This window comes from Periplaneta americana, chromosome 16, assembly GCF_040183065.1.
Source record: "Periplaneta americana isolate PAMFEO1 chromosome 16, P.americana_PAMFEO1_priV1, whole genome shotgun sequence".
NCBI classification, from domain to species: Eukaryota; Metazoa; Arthropoda; class Insecta; order Blattodea; family Blattidae; genus Periplaneta; species Periplaneta americana.
Window position 1 is genome coordinate 95,126,195 of NC_091132.1, and position 17,579 is coordinate 95,143,773.

The window sequence follows — 17,579 nt, forward strand, 5'->3', positions numbered from 1 at the left end:
TTTCTCATATATTACATTACAAGAATTTAAATGTCCGACCAAAATAAATTTGTTGTTTTCGAACACTGGACAAATGATATAGTGTTAAAAGCTGTATAATCAAGATGTATTAAAAATATCGTTAAATATGAAATTTCTGTTGCTCACCTTGACCGTAAACGTGCGATCGAATATCAGGATGAGGTTTTTCTGCAGTCTTCACATTATTGATCCAATTTTTGAACATCTCAATTGTTTCATTGACACATTCTTGCACTCCCACACGGCATGCTAGTTGTGCTATCGTAGGTCTTAATAACCTGTGGAAACCAACACTTATTGTAAGAAAGAGACAAAAACTGAAAAACACAACATTTAGGATCTACACTCTGCAGTATTGTATTTCACAAGATAGTAACATGTCTGTAAAAATAAATGTTCATATTTATGCATTTTTACACAATTGTTTGTTGTTACAAATGCTATTTCTATTGACTGTGTACCGGTATATACTTTTTCGTCATAGAAAATGTAAAGAGAAATAACAGTTGTACTGAAAATACCGATTTCGGGATTTTCGCAGAAATACAGTTCACGTATTTCTGATACCGAAATGGACGGTGATTTTAAGCATGTTGTTTGCTTATCCGCCGTCTGTACAGCGGTTTCTCCCAACTATAGATAGGATTTTCTCCATATTCGATATCTAACAGTCTATGTAGCCTATCTGGAAATGGTGCACATGAACTATAACTTCAGTAAAAAAATTAACGGATCTTTGTTTGAAATCAGAAACACACAGAGGGACTAAACTACAATAATTATTATAAATTTCTTTCGGGTTTTTTTTTTTTTTTTTTTTTGGAAAAAACTCACAATGATTTTGTGAAGTTACTATCAAAGTAAACATCATTTTGCTAATTTTGCTCATGTCGAAACTTAGCCTAAAACTGTGCACATAAAACTCTGTAACAGATAGATAAATATAAAACAAATAGATGTTACAGTTGCACTACTGTTGAAAAGTAAAAATATGAGCATTGCCATGCTTATCTGTACACGGGAAGAACGAGGTACATACATAATAAAATTCAATATCCTTCTTGTAAATCTTAAATTATTACATCTTAGTACTGCAACTCAATAATTATCCCTCAATTTTAATAGGCCTAATGTTGGTTTCCTTTTCTATAAATGCAACATTAATTAAATTTTCTAAAATTTCCAGTAGGCCTATACACAAAATTAGTTTAAAAAATGTTTATTACGTTTCAACCTGATGTCCTTCAAACATATTAATTTGTCTCTACAGTATACACAAAATTAAGATAAGTGAAGGCTATTATTTTTCAACCTGATGTACTTCTAACATCATCATCATCATCATCATCCTTGCATGTATTGGGCTTAGTGGCCCGTTATGATCTCTTGCCAACGCTTGAACGGTCTGCCCAAGAATCTCTTGCCCACAGGATGGGAATTAAAAATTTGGCGTGGAATTCTAGAACGAGGCATTCTGATGACATGTGATCTCCAGTTTTGTCTGTATTTCTGTAGGTATTCCGTAATCGGTTCAATCTGCAGTTCTTTCATAATATCAAAATTTCTAATGTGATCCATTCTCGTGTATCCCGCTGTATGACACATAAATCTCATTTCTGCCGCTGTTAATCTTTGTGAATCAATATTACGAACCGTCCAAGTTTCATTACCAAAACAGAGTATAGGTCTGGCCAATGTTTTATAAATTCTGGTGTGCGTGTGTTTTTGTACTAAGGTTGGTTTGAATATCTGATTAATTATCCCCATTGCTCTGTTGAATTTAATAATTTTCTCATTCAAATCCTTTTCTTCTTCATATGAAATTTGGTAACCGAGATAACTAAAATTTTTGACTTGTTGGATGATCTTATTATTGATGCATATTTTGCTACAGACTGGTTCCTTTCCTAAAAAAGCCGTCACTTTAGATTTGTCAATTGAAATTTCCATATTGAAACTTTCTGCCATTTGATTAAAGTTGTAAACTAAACGTTGTAAATTATCTTCTAAAGTTGCCATAAACACAATATCATCAGCAAATAATAAAGTATCTACTTAGGACAAACGACTTATCGGTATACTTCCATGTGGTTTCAATCTCCATTCCTTAATAATGTGATTCATGTATGTTATAAATAATAGAGGAGATAAACTACAACTCTGTCTCACTCCTTGATTTATTCGTTTCCATTCTGAATATTTGTTTTCAATCCTAACCTGTATATGATTATTATTATAAATATTGTAAATAGGTGTTATTATTGATTTGGAATACCATCATGTGCTAAAATATTCAATAATTTGTTTCTATCTACTCTGTCGAAGGCTTTCTTCAATGCAATAAATGCCAGGTGGGTTTCAATATTAAATTTTCTATGTTTTTCGATCAAAAGCTTCAGTGTAAAATATCCATCTGCACATGATCTACCTTTTTGGAATCCATTTTGTGCTTCATCCAGTGTAATGTCATAAATACTTCTAACATACAGTATTAATTTATGTCTTCCTTGGAAGGAGAGAATAATGCTGTTGAGTCTCAAGTCCTACAAATTTCTTAAGATGTTGAAAATCGTTATACTTCTCTTTAGAAATGGGTAGCAGATCTGAGATTAAAAGAAAGATATAAAAATTAGATTCTTTTATAAAATTAATAATAGTGTTCGAACTCAATATTTTAATTTAATCATCTACTGTGATTACTTCTTACACAGATTACACTGGAATTTCTTCAATTAGATCATCCCTTTGTTTGCGAACTTTATATTGGAAATAAGAGTCACGAAAATTAGCTTCATCTTCAAATTTACGAGGACGCCTTTTTAAATAGGCAACATAGTTATTAATCCTGTAACATAAGAACTTCGTTCAGTGCCGGATTTAGGCCTAGGCAACTGGGGGGGGGGGGGGGGTCGGCATTTTCTCTCTCTCTTTTTTTTTCTATCTTTTTTTTTTCCATCTTCATTTTATAGTGAAATTTGTTTTTAAAACACTCGGTAAATCTTTTCTGAAGTTTGTTCTTGAACACCTTGTGGAAGTCGGATATTAGTTTGTTATCGTATTGTCGCGGTTGCGGCGAGAGTAAAAGGAAAGTGTGCAGCTGCTGCATAATTATATTGTAATACCGATGTCACGTTATTGTACCATGAAACTGCTTGTATAAACTAGAATGCATTGTTGAAAATAAAATTGAATGTGTGTTTTTTATTTATCGCTATGAATAGTAACCACAACTCTCAGCTACATTTCCAATATACTCATATATCGCCAACAATACTATTTACTCACTTTCCAGCATGTGCACTATATAATTCGGTATGAAAGGTTTATTCCGCAAAGAGATGGAGTTAAATTTTCAATTTACTTTATATTTCCTATAAAAGTAAGAAATATTCGTAATAATTAGATAGCTAGGAACCAGACTGTTCCAAACTTCCAAGTCCGTTTCACTATTTTTTCTGACTTTCAAAGCTAGACATGGAATTATCACCATTTAATACGAGAAAAATTCGTTCCGGCACCGGGAATCGAACCCAGGACCTCTCAGCTCTCCGTGCTGAGCGCTCTTTCCAACTGAGCTATGCCGGGACACTATGCACGGTGCCAGCCGAACTCCTCTCGTAATGCTTTACGGCCTTACTACCTGCACTTTAGACAATGTAAGTCATACATGCAGGGGCGCATATTTAAATGACTTTATGGCCATATTCAACATCAGTTTGTGACAACTGCTAACAGTTAATACATCACATATTCATTATATATGAGGTCTCGCCCACCTCATTGAATATTACACGACTACTATGAAGTAGCCAATGTGTATTATCACCACAAGTAACACTTTCTCTAATATTAAAACATTATAGGCCTATAGAATTCTTTATAAATACGTGTGTCCCATATGAAAGACGTCAGAGCAAACATATTAGTTCTCAATTTCTGATTTCTCTATGATCGTATGCGAAACCTGCAATACTTCATTATTTCTAACATTCTGTCTCTTGACACTGAAGGTCCAAATACAGGATGGAAGGTTACCTTTTACAATCCTTCTGGGATATGATATCTAGAATTATGACAAACAAGAAAATCTAATAATATTTTTTTCGAAAAAAAAAATGGTCTTTTGTACCTTGAAATTATTATTAAATTTTTCATGAAACTGCTCAAAATTGGATTTTACCTCATGTAGGATGATAGAGTAAGCTATGTATGGCCATGTTACAGTAGTATTTGCATGGAAAATGACACAGATTTCGAATAAATCGCGTTAATAGTCGTGTACACATTGCATGGGAACAGGGCTGCTTCAAGCTGGCAACACTGTTTCTTAATTACGCAAACCATGTGGCCGAGCTAGGTGTACGGAGCGGACGATATGCTTACATTAACTTCTCATTAGTTGCAAGCTACATGCAGTTCTTATCAGTTGAAACACAACGAGATGCCACAGTTTTCTAATCGTTAATATCTGGGCATGTTATTAATTTATGGCGAAACTGGTCACAATGCCACTGCAGCTGCTCTCTTATACCTTGACAGATAACTGGATCAGGAGTGTGAAAGTTGTAGACACGCAACTGGTGGACACTTTGAACAATACCTTTAAGACACTGTAGAGAATGGTGTACAAAATTTAACAGTGTACCCCACATTAATGTGTATCATATTCATTTAGTTTCAAAGTTGTTTATTTCTTCCAAACATTGTATTGTAATTGAGTTGGAATAACATCAACTGTGTGATCCCCAATGTAAAATCATACTTTATTTAAAGGAGTAATTTTGTTTTGTGCATAATTTTTCATTCCATGGTACTGTATTATTGATAAAATTGCCTTAAAATGTAACGGAAACTATGTTTTTGTTCGTACTAAATTTAGTGCTGAAATGATACACTAACGAACGTTTCATCATAGATAACGAATAACATAGTCCATGTAATTAACATGTTACGATTACATAAATTTTGATTTGATTGCATTCTCAACAGACGTTTTTGTTTACAAAACGGTATGTATGTACATCCTCTCAAAACCCCTGCCAAGTAGATGATTGGAGCGGCATTCAGTATGCTGGGATGCAATGATCTCGGGAAGTAAACACTGCTACTGTTACAACGTTGCAACATTGCAACATTCGTTTTCTCGAAATATTACAAAAACTATTGGTCGTATTAAAAATATTATTTGACAAAGCATTCCCAATGACATGGTCTGTTATGTGTGTGATGGACTGTAAAAGGTTACCTTCCATCCTGTATAGGTACACTCCATACCTTAGACAAGTGGTAACCAACTCGTGTTCTTCGTGCAAGATCGCTGCACATGATCAGGATGTGAGGACAGATCATTCCAATACTTGCAATGCCAACGTCGCTCTTTTTTGTTCCTGAGTGCACATAGTACTTCATAAGAGCAGCTCAGTTGGTCACCATTGCCCTAGATCAACCGATTTTTAGAGTCGTTTTGCCTACATAAAGCACCCCTTTCACGTAAAACAGTGCAAAAAATGTGAGAATTTCATCCCTTGATACTGTCCAATTTGGTTTTCCATTCTGCGCTTCATTTTCTGTACACCCTTTGACTGCAGACACAAATTCCTCATTTATAATCAAACGAAATGCACTGTACACTGATTGTTCTTGAATGTTTTGAAATGCAAAGCGTGTAGGGCGAGGTAGAGTACGCAAACTGTTCTGATATTGACATCTACCTGATGATGGCAAATAATTTTCGATCATTTTCCACTTAGTTTCATCCACTGAAATCTCACTGGTGCTGCATCACTAATATCGCTTTGATCTGGACTTCTTCATCACTTGATTCCAATTCATAAGATTGAACACCACCTTCACTACCAGAAACATCGGGATTAAGATTTTGAAATCCTATTACTATTTCTTCATTTTGCAATGGTTTTGGTTTCGATCTTTTTGTAATAGCCTATTTCCTGTACTTTTGGTGTTTTCCCTACATTATCCTTTGCACATCTGCTTGTGGTAAACTCTACACATATAACTTATTCATGTCGGCAATGAGTATCAATATTGCAAATACTTCAGAACCGCTATAATTAAGTCTATATGAGTCAAAATTACTCACTCCCCTCTTTGTACGTAATGTCATAATTACATAATATAATAATGGATTATGCTTCAAACTAATCTGATATATGCAGTAGGCTATGAACTAACAAACAAAGTCACAAAATATAAACGATTTTACTTACAGTCATGTTATTACTCGACCGAGGCGAGTGGAGCCACGGGCGTAATGTGAACTATCATGTTGCGGTATTAAGAATGCAGGAGCAGTAGCACCATGGCTCCGGGCTGCAGGACTCCTCTGGCCTCGGTCGAGTAATAAGTATTTTTCTATCAAGTTGAAAAACTAAAAGAGTAATTTTGATTCATGCTATCTTTCTAATGTCAATAAATTGTTTAGAGGATTGGCAACTGAAAAAATCAATTTGTGTTAATTTGCATTAAAATAAAAGCAAAAATATTAAAAACAAAACTATAAATTAATTCACTTCAGACACAAATATCTCATTAATCTGATCTTAACTTTCTTGTATAATCATCCCATCCCTAGCAATTTGCTGTATGTTAATTACGGAACAAATTATAAATGGCTATTACACTCTGGAACATGATAGATTCATTGTAGTAGTCTTACCTCGTTAAGTGAGGGTCGTCTTCTGATACCACCATAGTAACTTTGTGGTATACGCTTGACATCAGGCATGCTAAATATTTCTGTTAACAAAATGCATAATAATTAATAGCCTATTGTAAAGAAAATATTTTATCCTGAAATTATTAAAAATTATAAGAGTTACGCTTTTGTTATGTATTACATGGAAATGCACTATCCACATTTTGCGTGTCAATTGTGAGTAATGTGAAAAAGTCAGTTTAATTTACGGTCAATCGTGTTGCTTTGGTACGAGTCTGTGAAGAAGAGGTTTACATTTTTGCTGTTGGTGAATTTATGAATTTGAGCATGAATTGAAATCACAATCAAGCCAGTGGAAACATCCTTTTTCATAGTGATCTTCAAAATATCAGCGACAGCAGTAAAAAATTTAGCAAGCAAATTGCCATCATGGCGTATAATAATGACACAAAATAATGAATTCATGTTGGTGACACACTCACAAACATTATTATGTTGCATTTTCTTTAGAAACTGAGACTGAAAATTTGCTAGAAAACATCCACAGCTGCTATCTTAGGTCAGGCGGTAGGCGCGTTTGCCTGCTGATTCGGAGTTACGATGCATACAAGACGAAGCCTGTCGTCACTCATAGCCTTGCTGGTCGCTGTGTAGAAAGTCAGGGTGATCAAAATGAAGCCTTTACAAACGGTACAAATGTAGAAAAATAGGTCATAATTTGTAACATACCTTTATCTATACAACCGGTTAAATAAATTTAAAATTCCACTGAGCGGTTGGCAAACAAAAATCATTGATAACATTTTTTTGCATTAAGAATTACTGCAAATATATATTTTTTTTATTTTTGCTGAAGACAGAAATAATCTTAATTTTTTTAACCTACTGTGTAAAATGTCATCACTAGACAGTGGATGCGAGATGACTTATCATTGAATGTAGGTGCACATTTACTATAGTAAAGGCAAAAGAAATAGGCGGGTTTTTGGTCTTGTGTAGAAACTACTCACTCCACACTTTCTCTAGCGGTTTATGGCCTGAACAAAGAGACCTTCCTGTCGCTGTGTTCGAATGCTAGTTGTTGACAAGTGCTCGTTTGTGATACTAATATGTTATAGATTGTTCACATATAATAATAAACAGTATTTTAAATACTAATCATCCAAGTAATTGCTATCATGTCTCAGTTGAGCCCTGATATCAGAAGCCATACTAAAAGCGTCATTTATCAAGTTTACTGTCTCTTGAAAGAACATAAAGATTGTGAGGTCGCAGACAGCCACTGCCAAGGCGTGTGGTGTTCTATGATTGGTTCAGAGAATTTGTGCAGAACGATTTTTCTTAGTCATACTAAGTGTTATTTGTTTTGTCAAGCTAAGCCATTCTTAAGTGAGCTTCTATTACACAAATATTTTTTATTACGAAATTCATTCATATTATAATAACGTGTACATTTTCTACACACAGTAAAAATATATTAATTTTTTTCACTTTAATTTTCAATTTTCTCACGATTCACGGAGTTCATAACTGTATGTATATTTAGTATTTACTATTTTAATAAAATATTCTGAGAACACTGTGTGTAGGCCTAATGCTAAATATTTGATTTCTCGTATTAGGTTTACATTACATTTGTGAAATGGCTAACTTGCGAAATATTATAAATGATAATAATATCATCTAAAGTTTGATTAGTGTAATATGTTACTATTCAGCGATGTATGCAATGGAGAGGGAAGCAGAACTGGCTATCATAACCCATTATCTTCTGACTTAGTTACCTCATGAGTGATGCCTATTGTTGTCACTTATGAGTTTCTGACCTGTGTTCGAACAGTTGATTAAACAAGACAACAATAATCAGTAAATCAGGTATTTGTTATTACTAGAAATTACATTATTATTTTATTCCTTCTTTTAAGTTTTCCTATAGTGAAAAACATGTGAATGGAGGTAAGTTATTTGGGACAGGATCATATACCCAGCAGGTTCTGAGAGGTATAGGAGTCGGGGTAATGAATGAGGGGTTCGCCATACCCGCCTATTTCTTCTCCCCCTAGTATATATGTTATATTTTTTTCATTCAGACCATTGGGTCAACAGGTTTTAAACGTAAACAGACGACGTCAACATGCTACTGTATTTCCGTACAGTCAGAAGGAAAATAAAAATGAAGTACTGTAGCACATACCTCGTCATCATTGATGGAAATACTAGCGTTGCAGTGAACGACGATATATTCTCGTAAGTTGTCGAAGCTGAATCGTCTTCGCCTATCGCTTAAACAGTTTTTGTATCGAGAGAATTTCTGAAGAAAACCTCAGATCACTCAATTTCTTTAAAGGAATATTTGCACTGAGCATCATGTTGCACATGTCTTTGCAAAACGTTTCGTTTAGACCCGCACAATTAAATGATGATGATATTATGATGATGATATAGATGGTTCCTCAGATTTAATTTCAACGCATTTGCTGTGCGATGTACTGTTGCAATGTTTCTCTATAGCCTGAATTGTTATGGTTTTTATTTAAATTTTACATACATTACACACAATATTGTCTTCGTTAATACATCAAATGCCATTCTCATACTTAATTGCACTTCGTATCTCTGAGCGAATTGAACATTTTGCCTTCGACATTATGAATGGATCAGGACAAAACTATTCAACGCGTACTAAATACTTGAGCAGGATAACACAACTGCACACATTGCTTTGCAATATTCTATGAACGGACCGCGGTTCCTTTGTTCTGCGCGGCATGTCCCATATTCTCTGATACGAAACAACTTCACTTTCCCTTAAGTCACCCGCATATACTGTCTAGTGATAAAAGATACAAATGTAGAAAAAATAGGGCATATGTAACACACGTTTATGTATACAACCGGCTAAATAAATTTAAAATTCCACTAAGCGGTTGGCAAAAAAAATTCATTGACTATTACAGGACGTCTTTCAACCAATCATGGCTGCTTATCGCACAGTTTTATCGCTTCCCTAGCATTTGTTTGAAACTGCAAATTCTTTACGATACTATAAAACATGCTTTGCGATCGTAATTTGTTTTCCGCATAGATAGTCGACTAAAAATGGCGGCTCCATTCAAACATTTTGGTGAAGGTAACATTAGTCAAAAGAATTTTAGTAAGTCAGTTAATATCTATTCTATTGTATTACAGTAGGCCCTACTTTATTTCGTCTAATCTTTATATACTTTCTCCTGTTTTATTACCTTCCTACCATTTGTTTGTTTGTTTGCCAACATTTCAAACTGCAAATTCTTTACGGTACTATAAAACATGCTTTGCGATCGTCATTTGTTTACAGTAGACAGTCAACTGAAAATGGCAGCTCCGTTCAAACGTTTTGGTGAAACTAACATTAGTCAGGGCGGCTAATGTTTTAGTGAGATTAGCCTCCTGTTCATAACATTTTTTGTATTAAGAATTACTGCAATATTTTTGCTGAAAATGGGGCTACAAACTAACAATTAGAAGAAATACAATCATATTATCATTTTACACATATTAAAGTACCGGTACCGAAAACGATAAAAACCAAACCAAAATTTCATTTTTTAAAGTCAAAATTCGGTGTACGGGCCCCCTTAACGTGCTGTCTTTGACACAGTTCAGAAATAATCTTACTCTGTATTTCGCGTAAAATGTGGAAGAAACGAGCAGCTTGCCGAGTCCGTTGAACTTGTTAGCTGCAACCTGCCAGGGGACATAGTCAGACTCATTCTTCAAGTATCTGGTCATTTCCATCGCCGTCTCGTAGTTCAGGAGGCCAGCTTCTGCCAAGCTGAAGGCGTCATCCAACAGATGCGCTCGGTCCGTACTATGCAGGGCCTACAACATTACAAAATGCATGTGTTAGATGCTCGGTGGTTTTACCAATTTTGATGTCGACATCGTAACAAGACGTAACATAAAAGATACATGAAAATATTTGGGACTAAGTGGGATGAAGTTATAGGAGAATGGAGAAAGTTACACAACGCAGAACTGCACACATTGTATTCTTCACCTGATATAATTAGGAACATTAAATCCAGACGTTTGTGATGGGCAGGGCATGTAGCACGTATGGGCGAATCCAGAAATGCATATAGAGTGTTAGTTGGGAGGCCGGAGGGAAAAAGACCTTTAGGGAGGCCAAGACGTAGATGGGAAGATAATATTAAAATGGATTTGAGGGAGGTGGGATATGATGATAGAGACTGAATTAATCTTGCTCAGGATAGGGACCAATGGCGGGCTTACGTGAGGGCGGCAATGAACCTCCGGGTTCCTTAAAAGCTAGTAAGCAAGTAAGAATAAAGATACATATTGTTTTTGTATATAAAAATCACTCTAGCACCCCAAGAGAGAGTACATACTCGTGCTCAGGGGCCATTCCACAGAATTTTAAAACAATATTTAATTAATTAACAAAAAATAAAAAGTAAAAAGAAGAAAGGAAAAACACAGATATTACAGTAATTGAAACTTTATACAGTATTGCCTTCCTAGATAATATTTTAATTGTTTTTTTTTTTTTAATAAGGACCATTAGAAAATTGAATGTTTGGTAGGCCTAATTTAGCTGTTATCTTGTTATAGACTATAGAGCCTTGGACCGAAGTTGCTGCTGAGATTGATTGTAAGCTACAGTTGTGGTAGGCCTACATTCAGGTTCCATCAAGCATATTATGTTGTCTGATCTTTTAGTTTTATATTTATGTGAATACAAATTAAATATACAGTGCGTCTTTGCCATCATGTCCTTGATGATTCACCGGCCGGATGCCTGGTTATTGGCATGATGGAGGTACTAGAAACACAACACCGTCCTGTAATATCTTATTGTAATGTAGCTTGTACTAATGCGAGGTAAATCTTTCATAAATCATATACTCCGCCACATATGGGATTATTGAAAACAAAAGAGTCATTGTAAAATTGTCATAACTTTTTAAAATAAATTCCTTAAGATATAAACAGATATTTATTAGCGAAGTAATGGATTTTTTATCAGTTCAGTTTTCTTTCATTTAATATGCTAGCCTAATAGGTTTCTTGATAAATATTCAAAATGCAATTGCTTGCTTATTGGCTATCATCCCTATGTGTCCTCTTGCTTAGAAATGGACGGATTATGTAAAGAGACCACTTACGCTCCAAGTCTACTGTTTGAGACAGAATACACCCTCTTTTATGCTGAAAAGTAAACACGGCAGACACAGTGGCGGACAGTAGGAAAGGGGATAGTCTTTGCGCATTATCTCGTCTTTAAGACAATACATTTAATTAAAAAGATAAAAAAATTAATCAAATTGAGTGACATGGAGCAATCAGTCTAGTGGGGGATTCTTTGCGCGTTACATCTTCTTTTAAGACAATACATTTAATTAAAAACATACAAAAACAAATTAATCAAATTGAGCGACATGGAGCAATCAGTCCAGTGGCGGATACATATTTAGAGTCAAGTATATTAATTGTAAAAAAGGCTTCAAATTTCTCATTGATCAACAGAGGACGCATTACAAGTATGTCTAAGGCTTATATGCTTCCTGAAGGTAGAGCTTTGCGCGTATCCCGGTTTCGAGTCCCGGTTAGGTCTGGGATTTTTTGTGGCATACAAGATCGTAATTGGGGGTTTTCTCGGGGTTCTCCCGCTTTTCCCCATATTAGGATCTACATCATTCCGTCACCATTTCTCCATTTCGTCATAATTCTATAGCATTCCCCGATCGCCGGCTGGCGACGCACGGAGGGGGCTGGCCTAGGGACGAGGGAGATACCTGGGTACGCAGCGAACCTTAGTGTAGTCAGCCGATGTGGGTTTTGAAATACGCCTAGCTCGAAGGCTAGCACAGTAGATCATAACAGGTCGCAGAGCTGGGTCATAGTGCCCCCTCCTGAAAATTCCAATCCATTGCAAGGTTTTTACCACTTAGTTTTCATTTTAACGCTGTAAAGTTGTTATTATAACTGTGTTAAAAGTGTGTAATGAAGAAAGATGTTTCTTAAATTTTTGAAGGTGAAAATACCTAAGGGATAAGGTTTCTTCCAGTGGTCATTATGGCGCAAGATCACTATTTAGAAAAGAACAGAGGACAGCCACTCAGATCCGATCCGAGGGAGAGAATTAATTTCCACTTCTCATCCCGCTATATAGTCTAGTAACCGCCTTCCATGAAATAGCTAAAAATATACACAAGATCTTTAATTTTTTTATTATAATTAATGACCTAAATACAAATCTATGATACTTCAAGTTTATATCATTTGAACCAAGATAAAGAGTGAAGCATATTTTATGGAATGACATATGGCCTAGTATGCCCTATTTAATAAAAGTATAACTTTTTGTTACATTGAATTTCTGTGGCATTCTGTGTACGAGGGTGGACCCAAAGGTAACCGGAACCGAACTGTTGCGAGCGCATGCTTTGTAGTTACGAGTTGTGCTGTTAGGTGGTGTTAGTTTGGGGTCTCCCGCGACCGTTAGTGAGTTGTTTGTTTGTGGTGCTGTGTTGTTTGCGTTCCTGTTTCAACCGTTTGGCAATTAATGAGATGGCCGACCACAAAGAACAAAGAGTGTGTGTGAAATTTTGTTTTCTGTTAGGGAAAACTGCAGCTGAGACCGTTACGATGCTTCGGCAAGCCTTTAATGATGATGCTTTGGGGAAATCACAGGTCTACGAGTGGTTTTCCCGTTTCAAATCTGGCAACATGTCAACTGAAGACATGCCACTCGTCCTTCGACAGGAAGAAATGATGAAAACATTGGCAAAATCAAACGTGCAATTGATGAAGATTGTCGAAAGACCATTGACGAAGTTTCTGAGCAAACGAACCTGTCATGGAGCACGGTCCAGCAAATATTAACCGAAGATTTGCACATGAGACGGGTGTCTGCAAAATTTGTTCCTCACTTGCTCACAGATATGACCAAAGAGAAAACCGCGTGAGAGTTTGCCGTGACTTGAAGAGTGAAGTGCAGAATGATCCAAATTTTCTTAAAAGAATTGTGACTGGGGATGAGTCTTGGTGCTATGGGTACGATCCACAATCAAAGCAAGCATCGAGCCAGTGGAAAACTCCAAAGTCACTATGACCCAAGAAAGCACGTCTAGTGCGATCCAATGTGAAAACAATGTTGATTTCTTTTTTTTTTTTTATGTGAATGGCATTGTCCACAAAGAGTTCGTTCCGCTAGGACAAACAGTGAACCAGCATTTCTATATGCATGTGTTAACGAAGATTACGAGAGAGAGTGCGACGAAAACGGCCCGAAATGTGGAGAAATGGGAACTGGTTGCTTCACCACGACAATGCTCCAGCCACAGCTCTGAAGGTCCGACAGTTTTTGACAAACAACAACATGGTGCTTGTGCCTCATCCACCCTACTCACCCGATCTGGCTCCGTCGGACTTTTTTTTGTTTCCATGGATGAAGAAATGTCTGAAAGGAAAGCGATTCAGTGATGTGGATGACGTCAAAGAAAACAAGCTAACGGCTTTGAAGAGTATCCTGCCTCAAGAGTTCCAGCACTGTTTTCAGCAGTAGCAAAAGCGTCGGGACAAGTGCATTAATGCACATGGGCAATACTTTGAAGGGGACTAAAGTACTGTGAATGTAGAGTTCAATAAAAAAAGAAAAAAAAAACATTCCGATTATTTTTGGGTCCCCCCTCGTAATTACCAATTCTGTATAATTGATCAACTCTATAACTATAACTTAAATGTATAACTATTTTTAGATTTCTGAATTAGGCTTTTGGGTCAAAGGTTATGGGACGCAGTGTATATACCATGATTGTCTTTGTAAGTCTGACAAGTGGTCCGGGAGGCATTCTGATGCTGACAGTTGGGCCATCCTACCTCGGCCTTGATAGAGCCGGTTCCATCCTCAAACGAATAGTCTGATAAGCCCTAGTGCCCGGAGTCCCAATTCCTTCCTATATCAGCATCGAAAACCAGTAGATTTCATACCAGCCTGTTTTTAACTATTGCACATTATAGATGAAATGAGGGGAAGATGAATAATAGAGAGAATGGGAATACCCTCTCCCAAAAAAAACTCCCTGCAACGTCTGACTGTCCAACACAAATTCGAAGTTAAAGATGGCTTGATTCATGATAATGAACGTTCAAAGTGAAAGGTAACTTGGCATTTAGTTTGTGATGACTGTATACAAAACAGGAGAATCGATCACTTCATCTTAAAGGCCTTATTTTGACACTAAGTGGGAAAAGTAATTTTTGTGGCTAAAGTGCAGGGGATTATATTCAGTGTCTAATCTATAAACAATTTTTGAAAATGAAAAAAAAAATAATAGTAATAATAATAATAATAATAATAATAATAATAATAATAATAATAATAATAATAATACAGTCAACTCTGGATATAGTGAACTCGGATATAGTGAACATAAATCGCTGGTCCCGACCCGCATACATTAAGAAGTACATTAATATTTCCCTTTATAGTGAACGCTCACTTCGATTATAGTGAACCTAAACTGGAACTTTCCCAAGAAAATGTAATTTTAAAATGGCCAAAATGGTAATTTAGGAAACCCTTTGTCCTATAAACTTCCAAGAATATGTTCAGAACAAACTGTCAAACTTTCTATTCCTAAAGTGCATTGAAAGACAAAGGATTCATTCAGATTCCTGGACAGTTTGAAACATTTTTTTTTTATTTTGTTTAATATCCACCATGCCCCATAATGTATTGTCATATTACATGGTTTATTGAAACTTGTTTATCATTTATGTGTTCACTGGTGTCCCATTGTGTTTTTCTTCACTGTTTCGTGATTATGTTGATATTCATTATGTTATTCACTGTTGAATGTTCACTATCACTATCTTTGAGTTAATGATGCTAGTTCTATTTACACTGTTTACATATACACTTTTAGTAATTGGATTTTCACTATCACGATCTTTCAGTTAATGAAACTAGTTCTATTTACTCTATTTACATGTATACACTTTTAGTAATTATAATTATAGTGATTATAATATTTTGCTTATTGAGTGTGTATACGCATGTTACAAAACTGAGACATATATTTACAATTGTTCAAAGTTTATAGCGTTAATATAGTGCACAAATGATCTCAAATGCTCTTTTATGATGTCTCTATAATTTATTGGCCAATTTCTTCCACTCCTTGTTGCTGCCTTGAAGACACTGCGCTGTTGGTTAAAGAGACTAGTGTACGCAGTGAGGGATAAAGGAAGGATTAGTTCTGATTCCTTTAAAAGAGGCTATTAGAAGAATAAGAAGAGAAAGTGTTTCCTTTTGTAAAAGGGAGTAGAGTGATGACCAAATGGTAAATACAAGAAGGATTACAGTGTAATGGTCAACAACCCTTCCTTCCGCATCTTTGTAAAAGTGAACCTGGGGAAATTCCAAGGCCGAGTACACAGTAGCATGCCTCTAGTGGGAAGAGGTGCGAAATCGGTCAGTGCCTACTACCTACATGGCCAGATTAGATTCAAGTTTCGAACTGTGAACATCAGGATGTCGAAGAGTAAAGTGTTTAAATTTGAAGATAAAGAGAACATTAGTACTGATATTGAACGTGGTCTGTCCCAAACGTCAGCAACGTCAGTAGTAGGCCTATAAAAACAAACACTTCGGTTTTAGTGAACCTCGGATATAGTGAACGAAATATGCTGGTCCGCAGACGTTCACTATAGGCTATCCGAAGTTGACTGTAATAATAATAATAATAATAATAATAATAATAATAATAATAATAATAATAATAATAATAATAATAATAATAATAATATTCAGAAGTACGACTACGAAAATAAGCATAAGGGAGAATATGAAAATGCTAGCGAAGACGATAGAGAAATATTGATGGAACGTTTACAAACAGAGCATAACTGCAATGAAATGAACATGTTGAAGGCCCTACTTAGAGCTGGTTATGATTTAGCGGATTTAATTACATTGTATAATTACTATTCTGCTACAGTCAGCCGAGTTAGCTCTGTGGTAGCGTATCTATTATACGACTAGCCGGCCTGGGTTCGATTTCCGGCGGGGTCAGAAATTTTCTTGTACAATTTCTACCTGTGGACTAGAGATGGTGGTGCGCAACTTCTAATCACTAAATTGTGCACCAATATGCCTGGGTTAAATCCCAAATCTCTCAGCAGTGCATATGAAGGGAAGGCATATGTCACTGTTGATAGTGATTCGTCCGTCGGATGGGGACGTTAAGCCTGGCGGCCCACTTGGTGCTATTCGACAGGAGCAGGCTACGTACCGGCACCGAGATTCTCCTTCTCCCTTCCTCGTCTTCATCATCATCCTCACCCATTCTCTACATTACACTTATACGAACACGACATACACTCGCCCTAATACATGACATAACTCTTCACAGATACACATCAAGCATAACGTGGCCCGCCGAAGTGGTGTGCAATTATTTGATGGTGTGTCACAGTCCTGCCATCTATCCCCAGTATGCGGAACCCGAATAACGCAAGTGAAGTGGGTAGGCATTAGTCACACACACACACACACACACACACACACACACACACACATACACACACAGTATTCTGTTACAGAAATTACAATTTTTTTGTTGTATTTCTTAAGTTTACTTTTTTGAAAGTGTATAAAATGATGTTATTACTGTAATATTAGGCCTATAGCACCGGTACAGTTTTTCCAGTGAAAGGAAAAAGCACAATCTTTGGTAATTTGTGAACACCAAAAAGTTATTATTATTATTATTATTATTATTATTATTATTATTATTATTATTATTATTATTATTATTATTATTATTATTTTCAAGTATAATTCAGTATTGTACAATAGTTATGAATGTAGATA

The 17,579-nt window shown here is 35.8% G+C and overlaps 1 protein-coding gene across 2 annotated transcripts in view; it reads right to left on the minus strand.

The window, feature by feature from the left end:
• The window catches only part of LOC138690956 (aminopeptidase A-like), a 211,629-nt gene that overhangs the window by 11,967 nt on the left and 182,083 nt on the right, over positions 1–17,579 (minus strand). For both annotated transcript variants that reach the window (XM_069812546.1, XM_069812547.1), the window contains 3 exons: positions 10,355–10,558; positions 6,698–6,777; positions 148–299 (listed from right to left, as the gene is read on the minus strand). In XM_069812546.1, coding sequence (XP_069668647.1) covers positions 148–299; positions 6,698–6,777; positions 10,355–10,558 — 436 coding nt within the window. The remainder of the gene's footprint in view (positions 1–147; positions 300–6,697; positions 6,778–10,354; positions 10,559–17,579) is intronic.